This window comes from Chrysoperla carnea, chromosome 1, assembly GCF_905475395.1.
Source record: "Chrysoperla carnea chromosome 1, inChrCarn1.1, whole genome shotgun sequence".
Classification (NCBI taxonomy): Eukaryota; Metazoa; Arthropoda; class Insecta; order Neuroptera; family Chrysopidae; genus Chrysoperla; species Chrysoperla carnea.
The window spans coordinates 91,642,963-91,656,795 of NC_058337.1; the positions used below are offsets into that span (position 1 = coordinate 91,642,963).

At 28.5% G+C, this 13,833-nt stretch overlaps 3 protein-coding genes across 4 annotated transcripts in view; 2 read left to right on the forward strand and 1 right to left on the reverse strand.

Moving 5' to 3' along the window:
* The window catches only part of LOC123291043 (netrin receptor UNC5C-like), a 385,599-nt gene that overhangs the window by 268,084 nt on the left and 103,682 nt on the right, over window positions 1-13,833 (reverse strand). The window lies entirely within an intron of this gene.
* LOC123291046 (synaptojanin-1-like) lies at window positions 1,919-2,994 on the forward strand. 2 transcript variants are annotated; one of them, XR_006534919.1, is made up of 3 exons: window positions 1,919-1,997; window positions 2,337-2,840; window positions 2,902-2,994. XR_006534919.1 is itself a non-coding variant. In XM_044871475.1 (2 exons), exons 1-2 carry the CDS (start codon window positions 1,956-1,958, stop codon window positions 2,616-2,618), a joined length of 324 nt encoding a protein of 107 aa, XP_044727410.1. In that variant the 5' UTR covers window positions 1,919-1,955; the 3' UTR covers window positions 2,619-2,994. The 2 variants fall into 2 exon arrangements, 1 of the variants encoding a protein (XP_044727410.1); XM_044871475.1 differs by having other exon boundaries at window positions 2,337-2,994.
* On the forward strand, window positions 3,002-4,213 carry LOC123291045. Its single transcript, XM_044871474.1, has 2 exons — window positions 3,002-3,110; window positions 3,848-4,213. The coding sequence occupies exons 1-2, from the start codon at window positions 3,024-3,026 to the stop codon at window positions 4,178-4,180; spliced, it is 420 nt and encodes a 139-aa protein (XP_044727409.1). The 5' UTR covers window positions 3,002-3,023; the 3' UTR covers window positions 4,181-4,213.

The window sequence follows — 13,833 nt, forward strand, 5'->3', positions numbered from 1 at the left end:
ACATTTTTCTTTATGGCTAGTTACAATCAATATAAATATTTCTCAATGTTAGAATGAATCGAAAATTCTACTATTTTCGAGCAAGTTTTGAATCGCTAGTTCTTCGTTTGATAAAAATATTTATATTAGAAAGTCTAAAATAATGACGAGAAATTCTCAGTGATTGCATTCCCAATCAAAATTATTTTATATACAATTGCAAATTACTTTCATTTTAAATGCATTAAATTTTGTCGGTTTTAGAAAGAAAGTAAAATATCTACAATTTGATGTGATACGCGATGGTGATATAAGTGAATATCCGGATAATATACCAAAAATTGATGAATTTATAAAATCAAATTCCAATCATCTGAATGTATTTCTATATCATGATGGTGATATCGTTACAGAACAAAAATGTTTTATTCGCTGTAATTGTTTTGATTGTTTAAATCGTACTAATAAAATACAACTGTACATTGGTTTGTACTTTTTAAATCATCAATTAAAGGCTGTACATCGTGAATACGCTCAAAATATAAATTTACAAGCAACACTATCTGATAAGTAAGTACCTACTGATAAGAAGTGAATATATTATTATAAGCTTCATTTTTGTCATAAAAAATGTAACAATAATTATTCTTATTGAATGCTTTAAGTGGGTCCACATATACAGGGAATTGAATCAATTATACCGGTGCAAATTATTCTGTAAAATATTTATGACGCACAAGTGCTTCTGGGAAAGAATATGAACAATTATCACTAAGATCTTGAAAAATATTCTATATTTAAGTTGTACGGAAAGAGATATCACAACTTTAATTCATAAAGTTGATTTGATGATTTATTGTCCAAATTTTATAAAAGCTAATTTGATTCATAGATATAATAAAGTTCATCATTATCGCTATATTTATGAATCAATATTTAATTTTCAATTTCGAATGTTAATTTCAATGAATTTTTTAATGTGTATTTCAGATTTCATAAACTGTTGCAAGCAATGTGGATAAGAAATGGTTCCGAATTATCTAAATTTTATGTAAATTTAACTTCATCAGAATACGCAAAAGATACCGATGTTAAATTTGATGCTACTGATTCTTCAACGTTTGAAGCGATAAATTTATTATTAAGCAGCACTACAGTCGATCGTATAATTGTTGATCGTGCAATCAATATTGTACCACCAACATTGTTATCAACGTGTAACGAGGATGTATTACGGCAGATATGTTTACGAGCGGATGAATTTTCTAGGTATAAAAAAAAGTTTTTCTAATTTTATATAAGTATTGTCACTAAGAATATTTAAAACAAATTGCTACATTACATCGAAAGTTTCCACTACTTCTACGTATATACAGTCCTTACGTTTTGGCGTGAGGACTGTGTATACGTGGTTTCAAAATTTTCTGCGAATAATTCAATAACTTCTTATCAGCTATTTAAAGATTGCTTTTAATATTTTTGGTGTCCGCGCTATATTTGTTTACGTTATCATTTAATATTTTTTTAGAACTGTAAAATTGGAAATCGGAATCGGTACATTTAATGCAAATGGTTTATGCAATCCGCAAACATTACAAAGGGAACACATGATCCAAAAATGGCTAGTACCATTATTACCAATGTCATCACGTAAATCCCATGTATGCGATTTATATGTGATTGGTTTTCAAGACGTTGTTGATATCAATATGTCCCCATTAATTACAACAAATTTGGTTGATGATAATGTAAAATTATGGTGTATTGAAATTGAAGATGAATTACAGAAGATTGGCAAATATTCATTAGTATCATATTGTCAATCGATGGGTCTTTGTTTATTTATATTTATTAAAGAAAAATATTTAACACTTATTAAATATGTTAGTACGGATTATGTTAAAACACAATGTAGTGGTTTGATTGATAGTAACAATGGTGCCGTTGCAATAAGATTTGCTTTTTGTGAAACAACAATGTGCTTTATATGTGCGCACTTCACACAAGGTCAGGAAATGGTAAGTTTTAATATCAATACTTTATGAGAAAAAAAAGGGACTCTTGTCGTAAAAACACTTACACCATAGAAAAATTTTAAGGGCCGTTGCAATCGAAATAATAAGAAGTTTTATTTTAATCGAAAGGAGCGCAACCGAAGTTTTAACAAAACTTGATTACAAGATTTAAGTAAGTTAAAAATGTTTAACTCTCAAATAAACATAAAAATCGTTCGAATCCGCCATTTAATAAGGAGTTGAATGTTGAACAAGAAAGAATCGCATAAAATGCAAACTTATAATTAACTTTTTCAAAATTAAAATCCTAGTTTTCATGAAAACTCCCGGTTTCTTCTATAGGCACATGAAAGGAATAAAGATTATCTTCAAATAATGAACAGCATACATTTTCCATGTGCAGCATCAGTTGATTCTCATGATTATATATTTTTTCTGGGTGACTTAAACTATCGCATCGATTTGGAAAATACAAAAATACGAAATTTAATACGATTCAAACAATATGACCAATTGTTACGTCACGATCAATTATTATTGAATAAAAAAGCAAACATAATCTTCCAAGGGTTTCAAGAAGGCTCAATTAATTTTGCGCCCACATACAAATATGATTTAAATTAAAATGCCTATGATACATCAGGATATCCTGAGTCTCCAGCATGGTGTGATCGTATATTATGGAAATTTAATCCACCACACAAATTTTTCCGAGCCTCATCATCCCGTACCCTGGATAATGCCTCATCCTTGTCTGGGACATATGGCTACCCAGGGCATTGTTTTATATACACCCGAAATGAAACAAAATTATCAGAACATCGTCCAGTATTTGCTAAAATTGAAGTTAGTATTAAAAGATTCGTTCCAAAATTATTTGATAATGTGCTTGATTCTATAATAAAAGAAAATGGACCTTCGGATTCCACAATAAGTTTAAAACTTGCACCGAATAGTCATGTAAAGATTGCTGAGCCCGAGTTTGTTTTTAAAGTATTGGAGAAGCTATCAAATTTTGGAGAAGTTGTTATGATACGATTTTGCTTCAATATTATGTTGGCAACTTTTGCCAAGCCGTGGTTTGCCTTGAATGCTGTTGGTGTTCGTTCAATTAATGTGAGTTTATTCCTACTTTCGATTCTTAAGTCTGAGTAAATATGACGTAATAAAATATTAGAAAATCTGGCGTTAAATAGTTAAATTTTTTCTCATTCAGTGTTTAATTATTCGATTTTCATCAAAACAAATAGAAAAACTTGTAGTTTGATAAAGTTGAAATTTAATTTGAAGTTAAAGAAAGTTTGGCAATAAAATGTTTGAAATTTATCCGATCCATCATTGAGAGAGTAATGTAATTTTTGCCACTTCTGATATCTCAGTTCTGACAGTTTAAGTTGTGTCAGCTTATCTGCCGAGATAAATCTATCGATATACAAGTACCAAGAAATAAAATCCACCCAATCCTTTTGATGAAAAGTGTTAATAAAATAATTTCAGTAATTAATAATTAGGAAAAACAGGCATTGAGTATTAAATTATTTTAAATTAATACTAAAACGTACATAAAAAATCAATTTAACAATTGGAATTAATTCAAATTTTCTAGGTGTCCAAATTTCTGAAATAGTTTTCACCGAGAATGAATGTAATGATTTTTTGTACGTTCATAAAAACGTTGATTAAATACATGTGATAATGGTCAAATAAAAATTTAAATTTATTCATGTAAAAAACCAATTTAAAAAAATTTGCATAAAATACAAGAGAAAGTGTGTCATCCCTTTTTTACAAAAAAGTAAAAATAAAATAATAAAAAGACTACAAAAAAAAAATTTAATTGAATTTTTAATTAGGTATGTGGTATTACATTAACAATTTGTGTACGTGATCCAAATTGGCATTTAGTTGGTTTTAAAGAAGTTGATTTTTGTCATGAAACAAACAATCGTATAAAACAATCACAACAATCGATACTTCTTGGTGCAACATCCACGACAATAGCAACATCACGAAATGTAAAACAATCAAAATATCAATCAGTGGCTAGTATGGTATCAACAGCATCACGAAAATTATTAATGAGTTCTCTTTTACCATCAAAAAGTAGTAAAACTACTGGATCAACTCGCTTCCAACGACAACGACTACCACCTCCGCAACGACCAAATACAAACGTCATATTATAAAAATTGATTTTTTTTTTTAAATTTGTTTGTGTCTTTTTGGGAAAATTTTTCATAAACAGCTGGGACTAATTTTTCATAAACGATGATGTTAAGTACACTTATACACTCCATTAAAAATTAATTATCGTCGCATTTGTATCTTTTTTTTTAATAAATATTGGGATGTTTTTCTAATCGATGAGTTATATTTGTTGATATACAAATATTTCTTGTTAAATTGTCGTAAAATTAAAGATTAGGCCGCATTTAGCAAGCACTGCTCAACTCTTGGTGGAGGTGAAACCCTTGGAGTGCTTGCTTGAATGGGCGAAAACTCTTGCCCATTATATTTTTATACGAGCCAATTATATTGTTTAAAGAAATAATATTAGTTTTTATATTAAGAAAGTTACTTCCATTTTTGGGAATAAATTTAAACAAAATTGCTGAAAAGACAATGTGCACTCTCATTCGCTTCAAGTAGTTTACATACATTTTACCTGTTGTAAGTTTGCCTTACAATCGCATTAGTAGTAATTGGATAGGTTTTGTAAAAATCAATATTTATACTTCTCACAAATCTAAAATTTCTCAAAATCAAACAAAAATCCCGTTCCCTGTCTACGGTAAACAATTAAATAATATTTATAATAATTTCGTAAGTATTGAATTTCTAAACATAAAGGGACTGAATGATTTTGTGGTTATTTACCAAAATATTCATGGGAATATACCTATAACATTTCTGTTAAAATCAAAAAATTAAATTGAAATGGTTGCGTTAAAATTGTAATGGTTAATAGTTACGTAGAAAAACCTATGCAACATTGAATTTTTATGAATAATGGGTGAAGTTTTCGAATATGATCTTATAGACGAGTTCGAAAACAAAAGTAAACTAACACAAAAGCAGTATAGAGTATTATCGAATAAAATTTCTTAAAAATAAGCGATTAATAAGGCTATTTAACCGTTAATGCGTTCGATGGGGAAAAACAAACAACCTCAAAACTTCCTGAGAATAGTAAAATTTGTTTCACGGGTTCTCAACTTTTTTTAAACCTTTTTTACCTAATTATTTTGTTGAATTAATTTAATTTTGACCTTGGGTTTATTTTTCATCATTAGCCGGCACGATAAGGTTTAAAGTGAAGGGTAAATCATGGAATTTGATGAAGGAATAGGGAAAATCTCGCAGACCGACAGAAAAACAGGCTAAAGAAATAATATCTAAGATAGTTAATATTTATCCAGATACACAATTAAAAATCCGACATATAGTGACAAACTACAGGAATTTGTCTCTAAAGGGGTCCGGTGTTATCTTGATAGACTGTCATCCAAACAATAATTTTTAATAGAGTTATTAAGTACTAATAAAACACCTTCTTACTAAATATAATTTAAAAGTCCCATATTTCACAAGAATTTTAAAATTATCTTCATGTAAAATGTGATTAAAATAATAACAAGGTATTATTATATATTGTTATAACCTTCGGAAAATTGAGTTAATCCGTCAAATAAAATATAACCCTTATATAATTATAATCCTTAATTGGTTCAGAAGACCCAATCAATCATACCTTGGTTAAACACAAAATGCATTTTACACAATAATAATAAGCTTTATCTACATTATGATAGTATTGTAATAACCCTGACTGTTGTAACAGTACTCTCACCCCTATTCAAGATAAAACTACTACCGTTAAAAATATTTAATTGAATGTTTACAAAAAACGTATTTATTACCAACATTGACGACGTAATAACGATCAAATTGTGAGGGTCACGAAATGAAAATGTTTTCAATATGAAAAATGGGTTGAAATTTTAGTTTAGATTCCCTTCATATCAATTGTTGGGATTTGGAGATGTGAATTGTTTTTTGAAGGAAACAATTAATATAGGTAAATGACGTCCAGATCAGTGTATCGACCTATAAATACCAAGATTAATCTACATATTGGTTTCTGAGATACTGTCTTTTACATTGAAAAAAGCTGGTGATCTTGAAGCGAACAAACAGAATAAAAGCTGGTTTGGCTGAAAAATTAAACCAGTCGTCACATAAAAATAACGAATTGAAATTGATCATGTCTTATTGCCACAGTCAAAATACATACAAATTGGAATTATGGGAACTTAATAATATTCAATCTTGTAAACAATTAGGTATGTTTATTGTAGTCACTTGTGCTACTATGCAAATAAGGATCCATCAATTTGGAAACTATGACGCTACAAACAAGACAAATTTGACATATATCAAGACGACAAAAAACATATAATACGACTTTTCGACCCTTTTTTTAAAACAAACTTAAGCAGGCATGGGCAAATGTAACTCAGAAAAGTCCCTAACACTTCTGTAACTAAATAATGAGCAAGACAGCGACAACCTAGCCAGTGTCAACCGATAATACGAGTAAAACAGAGAGACAACAATTTTTTCCTACCTATCTCATTACTATTAGAGAAAGTTAAAAGAGTCGTATACCCGTCCCGCTTCCTTCTCTATGAGCAATGCTTGCATAGACACACAATAAAGTTTATGGCACTCAATAAAGTTATAACAATGATCTTGAGCATATTCTAGAATCACGTTGACGTCATTTAAGTTTTCGATGATTCCTACACATGTACTTTGTGTGTTAACAATACTCTGTGTGCTCATGCAGAATCCTACTTACTTCTAATAAGGGGGTGATTAACCGTATAAAATTTTGTCTGGTGCTTCCTGAAGTTACCTTCTTGAAAATTTTAAATATTTTACGATCTTTATCTGTACATTTTAGAAGGATAAAATATTGTGCATAATGTATAGTAATAGGGTTACATAGGAATACAATACGTGAAACGTGACTTTAAGAGGGTTTTTGATAATGCACCACCAATTCACCCTATAGGTATATTATATATAAACACCACCAACTTCAACTCATCCCACCCCTATTTTTATTATGATTATTATTATTATTGCTTGACTCAATTACATGTGTTTGATATTACTACGACTAATAACACCCTCTATTTACCACCCCTTTTTATTTCATATACCCTATATATCGATTATTTCAGTCTGTAAATGAGTGAATCAGTTCACTATTACCTATTTATTCTTCAATAGATGTTTGCATACATAGAGAAGACAAAACCACCCCATGTTTGAATCAGACACCCTTATATTGAAAATTGCATAAAATTCTCAAGTGTATAAACAAATATTATCGAGTGTTATTTAATACTGTTTCAAATTTATTATTGTGATGAAATGAAATTGAATATAGACAAAGTTATAAGCAGAAAGATTTTAGCATAATTAATTTGTTTTTGGGTCAGTGAAGATCGACACTATAGATGTTGGAAGGGACAAAACAAGGGGTTTTGAGTATTAAAATATAATTAAAAATAAATTTTATTCAAAAAATGAAATAAATAATTCATTCATTTTGATTATGAAAAAAACTGATAATATAGTTTATTTTTTATATTCGCATAATCCTAATTTAATCTTGTTATGAAAGAAATATGAAATACTAGCAGATACCCGTCCGCTTTGCTGGGCAATTTCTCCTTAAGACTATCACGTTATAGCCCTCACTTATCCACTCTTTGTTCACAATTTTATGGATTTTAATTTTTTGAAAATGAAGTTTTGCCCATGATACTCGCTGACATTGTAACTTTCTATAGGTCCAATCATAAAATTAATCTGATTTTTATACTTTTTGGATCAAAATTACTCCATCCACTGGATTTCATCAAATTTCAAAACAAAAATTTTTTTTTTGCCTTAAATAAATTGCAAAAAAATCGAGAAATTTTGTTATCTCCAATTTCGATAAAACTTAGTATATAAGGTAATTTTGACCCAGAAGGTATAAAAAACGGTCGCATCAATCAAGTTCCTAGATCCAGCGGTTTGAGCTGTGCGTTGATCGATCAGGCAGCTTGAATTTTTATATATATATATATATATATAGATTCAAAAACTATTTAAATGAATTAGAAATTTTCGATGTGATTTTATTGAAAATGAACAAGGATGAAAAGAAAATTCTATTTGACATTCATTCAACGAAAAAGAGCCAATTTTGGTCAAAAATATTCATTTTTAGCAAATGTGAATCCATCTTGACTAGTTTCGGTATAATAATTGTACGTATGTGGTATGCTCAGTCATCTATTTTACATAACCGTAAGTTGTTTTACAAAACAGTTCCGTATAATGCAAAAAACTGAACTTTAACATGCAAAATTGAAATAATTTTATTATTATTTCAATAGAAATATTCGTTTTAACTATCCTTGAATTTACTTTGAAGTATTCAATAAGATCATGTGCTGTCCATATAGATTCTTCAAATTAAAATTAGAAATTATAAAATATTATAAAAAAGCAGTTTTATTTACCGTTATTTAAATCGTACGAAAATTAGGACGTTCTGCCTTATAGACTTGATAACTTTTAAGTATCAAAATTCACTTACCTAAAACAAAAGAAAAATTATATTAGAAATAAAATTCAAAAATTATATTCAGAAATTAAATATGTTTACAAATATAACGTTCTTTTAGAGTCGAATATGCTTCAGTTTCTGTTTTGTAAACAATTTCAACACACAGTCTAACATATCAAATTTGGAATGAATAACATTTTTTAATACAATTTTTTTTCGACCAATTAACTAAAATTGATGGCTATCAGTATTTCGAATCAAAATCTGGATAGATAAGTAAACAAAATACCTTGAATTTAAATTAAATTTCATTTCAAATTAATGAACGAACAATGTTGCATACTAAATAATTTATAAATAAACTATTTTGAAACAAACACTAAAACAATATTAAATACATTGAATACCAAAGCGACATTTATCTGACGTCAAATAGACAGACAAGACGTAAAGTGAAACTATTATATTTAGTTGATATTATAGAACAGAAGGTTATCCTTACAAGTTTACAAGTTTTTTTAAAACATTAAGTAAAGATGTAAGCTCAAATTGAGACTGATTTTTAGTATGGATCTCAAAATTATAACCATGTATATTTGTTGCTGACAAATGGACAAGTGTCGATTGTGGAGGTAAAATAAAAAAATGACGATTATGTTTTTTTTTTTAAACGTTTAGCGAAAGTTTAATTTATAGTTTTAATTGGTATACAACTCAATTAACTTGCCGTGCTTGTTAAATAAGCCATAAAGACAGAAAAATTCTAAGGTGGTGCCTTTCCAGTTTCTAATACGAAGCCTTTTATCAGGGAAAGAGAAGTCAAAATTGTTTATTCTTTTCCTTATTAGACGTCTACAATTGAACATAAAAAAAGAATATTTGTTTGTGTTTTGTGATAAATCGCAAAACAGGATATGTATTGGAAATTTTGACAGTAAAAGTGGTTTTATGCTCAATTCCATTTGGCAGTAGAAAAGATTTGAAGAAGTTGGAAATGCAGAGTTTCAATCCTCTCTTTGAGTATTACAGATCAATAGAAATAGTTCAATAGAAATGTAACAATACCGCACAAGCATAGGCGATAGGCTCCGTTGTGATATAGAAAAGGAGGTTGGTCCATCTGGTTACTACTGCATGAATCATTTGGAGCTGTTTAAGAACAGCAATGGTACTTTGACGTGAAGGGATTTCAGGTAGGAGAAGTCGTTAAAGAAAGGCTGAATCAAATGAGCCAATCTCCTCACGACAAAAATTGGACAGTGTTAGAGAAGATAGATGATTTGAGACTCCTTCCCACTGCAATAGCTTCCACAATAATCGTAAACAAAATTAAAAGTATTGGGTAATATCGAATAAAAAAGAAATTATCAGCTCAATATGCCTTTTTTAAAAATATTTTACGATTAAACTTTAAAAATACAAAATTTGGAATAGCTCGTCCAGTTTCACACTAGCAAAATCAAATAAAGGAAATATTACAGTTCATTCACAACGACTTCATAGACATGATCTATGAAGCAAAAGTAATGTTCGCACAAAAAAGATTTTTAACTTCATGGAATCCAACTTTCAAACATCTAGTTCAAAATAAAGTTTTTAGTGATAAGGTACCGAAACTTTCATAAAAATCTTATACTAAATAAAAGTTTATACATTTTTTATAAAAATCATAATTTTGTTTGTTATAAAAATCATGTCAAATAATAAAATTGATATAATAATGTGATGACAATCACATAAATTATAATAAAATAATATTATTATATTTTTTATGTACACTGTACTGTTTTTTATATTTTAAAACACAATAAATGCGAAATCGGTCGCGCACACACAAGGCAACAAACATCCAAACTACCTACACATGACACAATCTCTTTTTATGTGTGAATTTTTCACTATCATATCGTTTCAAAAATGTGAGGTATTCATGGAATATATCACCACAAAATTTGTAGCTTCAAGGAACTTAAATCCCTGTTTTTAGGATCTTATAAACTAAAAATAATTTTTTAGTATATTTCAATTAATACGGAAGTCTTGTTAATACTGAAAAAATGTGCGGTACCCCTGGCTAAAATAGGCTTGAGAAATAATAAAAATGTATAAGATGATAATTTACTATCTTTTTTTTTACAGGCAGTTTAATTACAGATATGATATACAAACTACATAATGAATAAACTTAAATCTTAATATTATTTCTCTTGTCTGTGTTTTTCGTCATGAGTCACGATTTCTTCTGATTTTAATTAGTACCAATTATTGTCGCCAATTGGCGAGTTGCAACTCCCAGTTATCAATAATAACAAGGCTTATATAGGAAAATCGTATATAAAAAGGGTAAAATACAAAAATTATTTAAAAAAATCAAAAAACCCGACTGAGTTAAATATAAACTGAAAAGAAAAAAACAAGTCCAGCAGTTTAGATAGAGACTTTAACAGTCGGGACCCATCATTGGGAACATTCGGTCGGTATAGATTTTAATGGATCCAGATTGTTAAAGACGCTACGTAAATTGCTAAATTTGCTGTTTTTCTTTTCAGTTTATATTTAATTGAGTTTCTATTAGGTTTGTGGTAGTACATACTATATTATAATAAATTTTTGAATTGAAATTGAATCTCTTGAGAATGAACGCCAGTTCTAAAAATTTTGAGATCAAATAAATAAACTTGTAGTCATACACTAATAATAAAAATATTTTTTATTATTTTAATTATTTATAATATTAAATAATTTTTTTTATTTGTTAGTAAAAATTGAATCCAACGAATAAACATTTAGTGTAATATGAAAGTTAATTGACGATATCTTAAAAAATAAATTTTTTCGACTAAAAATATTATTTATTTACAAGTAATGTTTTTAATATTTCCACAATTTATTCATCCTACAGTTGTTGTAGCCATGACTGTTTTTACCACAAAGTAAGGTGTCTTTTGTAACAAATATTATTAACACTTTAACAATTTTGTTGTATACGGAGGCGAAATTGTGATGTTTTCATAGTTCACAACAGTGCACCACCACTCACTCACTCACTGGATGCAATTTATTTTATATCTGTTGCAGTTGTTGGTTGGCATTCTTTTTTTAATTTAATTCAAAAATCATGTTTTAAATTGAATAAAATCATAATAAAAACAAAAATATTTTAATTATCTTTTAGAAAACCATTACGACCACTTTATTTTTAGATAAAAAAATAATGGTCCTGTTCAGAACAACTTTAACTGTAAAACCTATGTGAGAAAGTCTACATATAATATCTGAGGAATACTATTTATAGCAATTTGTCAATGAAATCTGACTTTAGACCTTATACAGTATAGATGTTATTTCCCGGATTTGTTTAGTTTCTAGCTTAGATCTTCCAACTCAAAGATGTTTTAAAGAGACCCAATTTATATAAACAATAATACATCAATAAAAAAAAAGATTGCTGTTGTGAGACCCCCGTTAGGAACGAAGTTCTTTATAAAACCTGTCAGTGGCGGATTTAGAGATTTGCCGCCCGTAGGCTATTCAATTTTTGCCGCCTCTAAATTTTGATATCTTAGTTCACAATCATATCAATTATCTATCAATAAAATTGCAACTTTATGATTTGTGCTCCATTATCCTCATTACATCAACTTTTCCCGTATGGTTAGTTTCATCGAGAACTATGGTACCGTGTTAGATCCTTGATTATTTTTACAGCAAAGAATTATCAAAAAACAATATTTTATGCAAAAAATATCTCAAACATGTACCAATTTTAAAGTAAGTTAAGGTATGTGTTAAAACTATACAATACTTATGTAATAGGAATAAAGCTTACACAAAAAATCTATATTTGGCGAACGTTGATAAATATTTATTATTACACTTACAGTTACAAAACAACACAATAAATATATCCTTTCTTAATTATTTGTTAGTATTATAATTCAAGTCAAATTATAAAAGCATTACAATACTATTTTGCGACACTTTGAATTCGCAAAATCATTTATTATATCGTCGTACGAAATCTTGTTTATTAGCTCTGACTCTATGCACAAGAGAGCTCTGGATTGAATTGTGTAAGGAGATCTCATAATTATTAGGTACACGGAGAAAAAATTATAGTAATTATCAGTGAAGAAAATATGTAAAAATAACTAAATTTCGACTATAATATGGAATCGCTATTGCGATATTCTAAAAATTCATGATCATTACATTATAATCAAAAGCGTTTAGCAATTGTTTATGCAGAGATTTTGAGATATTTATTATTTAGCACTGTATATAGGACTATATTTCGGTTTTTGTTGAATATTTTAATTCCTCTATAATTTTTGAAATTCGTATTTTGTGTGTGTATTATAATTTTTTCTAAATTTTATCAATCGAAATAAAAAATTTATGAACTAAATTTGCCGCCTCTTAAAATTTGCCGCCCTAGGCTCCAGCCTACTCAGCCTGCTGGTAAATCCGCCACTGAAACCTGTGCAAACACAAACGTAAACGTTAAATAAATACTTATATACAACTTCATTAACTTAATTTTGTAAATCTGTATTATACATATTATCTGTTTTTGATTGCTCATCTAAATAAATTTATAAACTACTAATTTGTTAAGTAATTATAAATGGATGTTCGTTTGACAGCTGACAGAATAGTTTTGAATTTGGACACAGAGTTATAGTACACGAATTTTGCCATTTTTGTACTATTTACATCCGTTTTTGTACTATTTACATCCTATACATATACAAAGTCACATAACTAGTTTTGGATGTAAGTAGTAAAAAAATGACAAAATTCGTATAGTAATAAATAAAAATAACATAAATTAGGTGAACATTGGTTGTCATGGATATGGCACACACGCACACACACACACACAAAGCTATGTCACACTGTTACGTGATGCATTTTGCCAGTTTGCTAACCATGGCCAGCCGCGTTAAGTAACTTCATTCCAAAAAACTGTTGTTTTATTAAGATTATTCGTTAGGCTCAGAATATAGACAATTCTCTTACATAGGTGATCATAAATTTGCTTTTCAATGAAAATGATAGTTTGGTATCGATGATAGATTGCATATGTTTCTCAGTCAAATCTAGTAAATTTCAAAAGAAACATGTTCGTTAAAATTAATTTTGATAAATTTTAGAGAATTTTTCGTTAAACTATAAAAAATATTGACGATGAAAAAGAAAGTATAA

What these genes read in the sequence shown, in the direction of transcription:
- LOC123291046 (XM_044871475.1), top strand. Translation starts at nt 1,956, where the DNA reads ATGTGCTTTATATGTGCGCACTTCACACAAGGTCAGGAAATG. An exon ending in TCACACAAGGTCAGGAAATG is followed by an intron (nt 1,998 to 2,336) that starts GTAAGTTTTAAT and finishes TTTCTTCTATAG; the next exon opens with GCACATGAAAGGAATAAAGA.
- LOC123291045 (XM_044871474.1), top strand. Translation starts at nt 3,024, where the DNA reads ATGATACGATTTTGCTTCAATATTATGTTGGCAACTTTTGCCAAGCCG. An exon ending in TTGGTGTTCGTTCAATTAAT is followed by an intron (nt 3,111 to 3,847) that starts GTGAGTTTATTC and finishes ATTTTTAATTAG; the next exon opens with GTATGTGGTATTACATTAAC.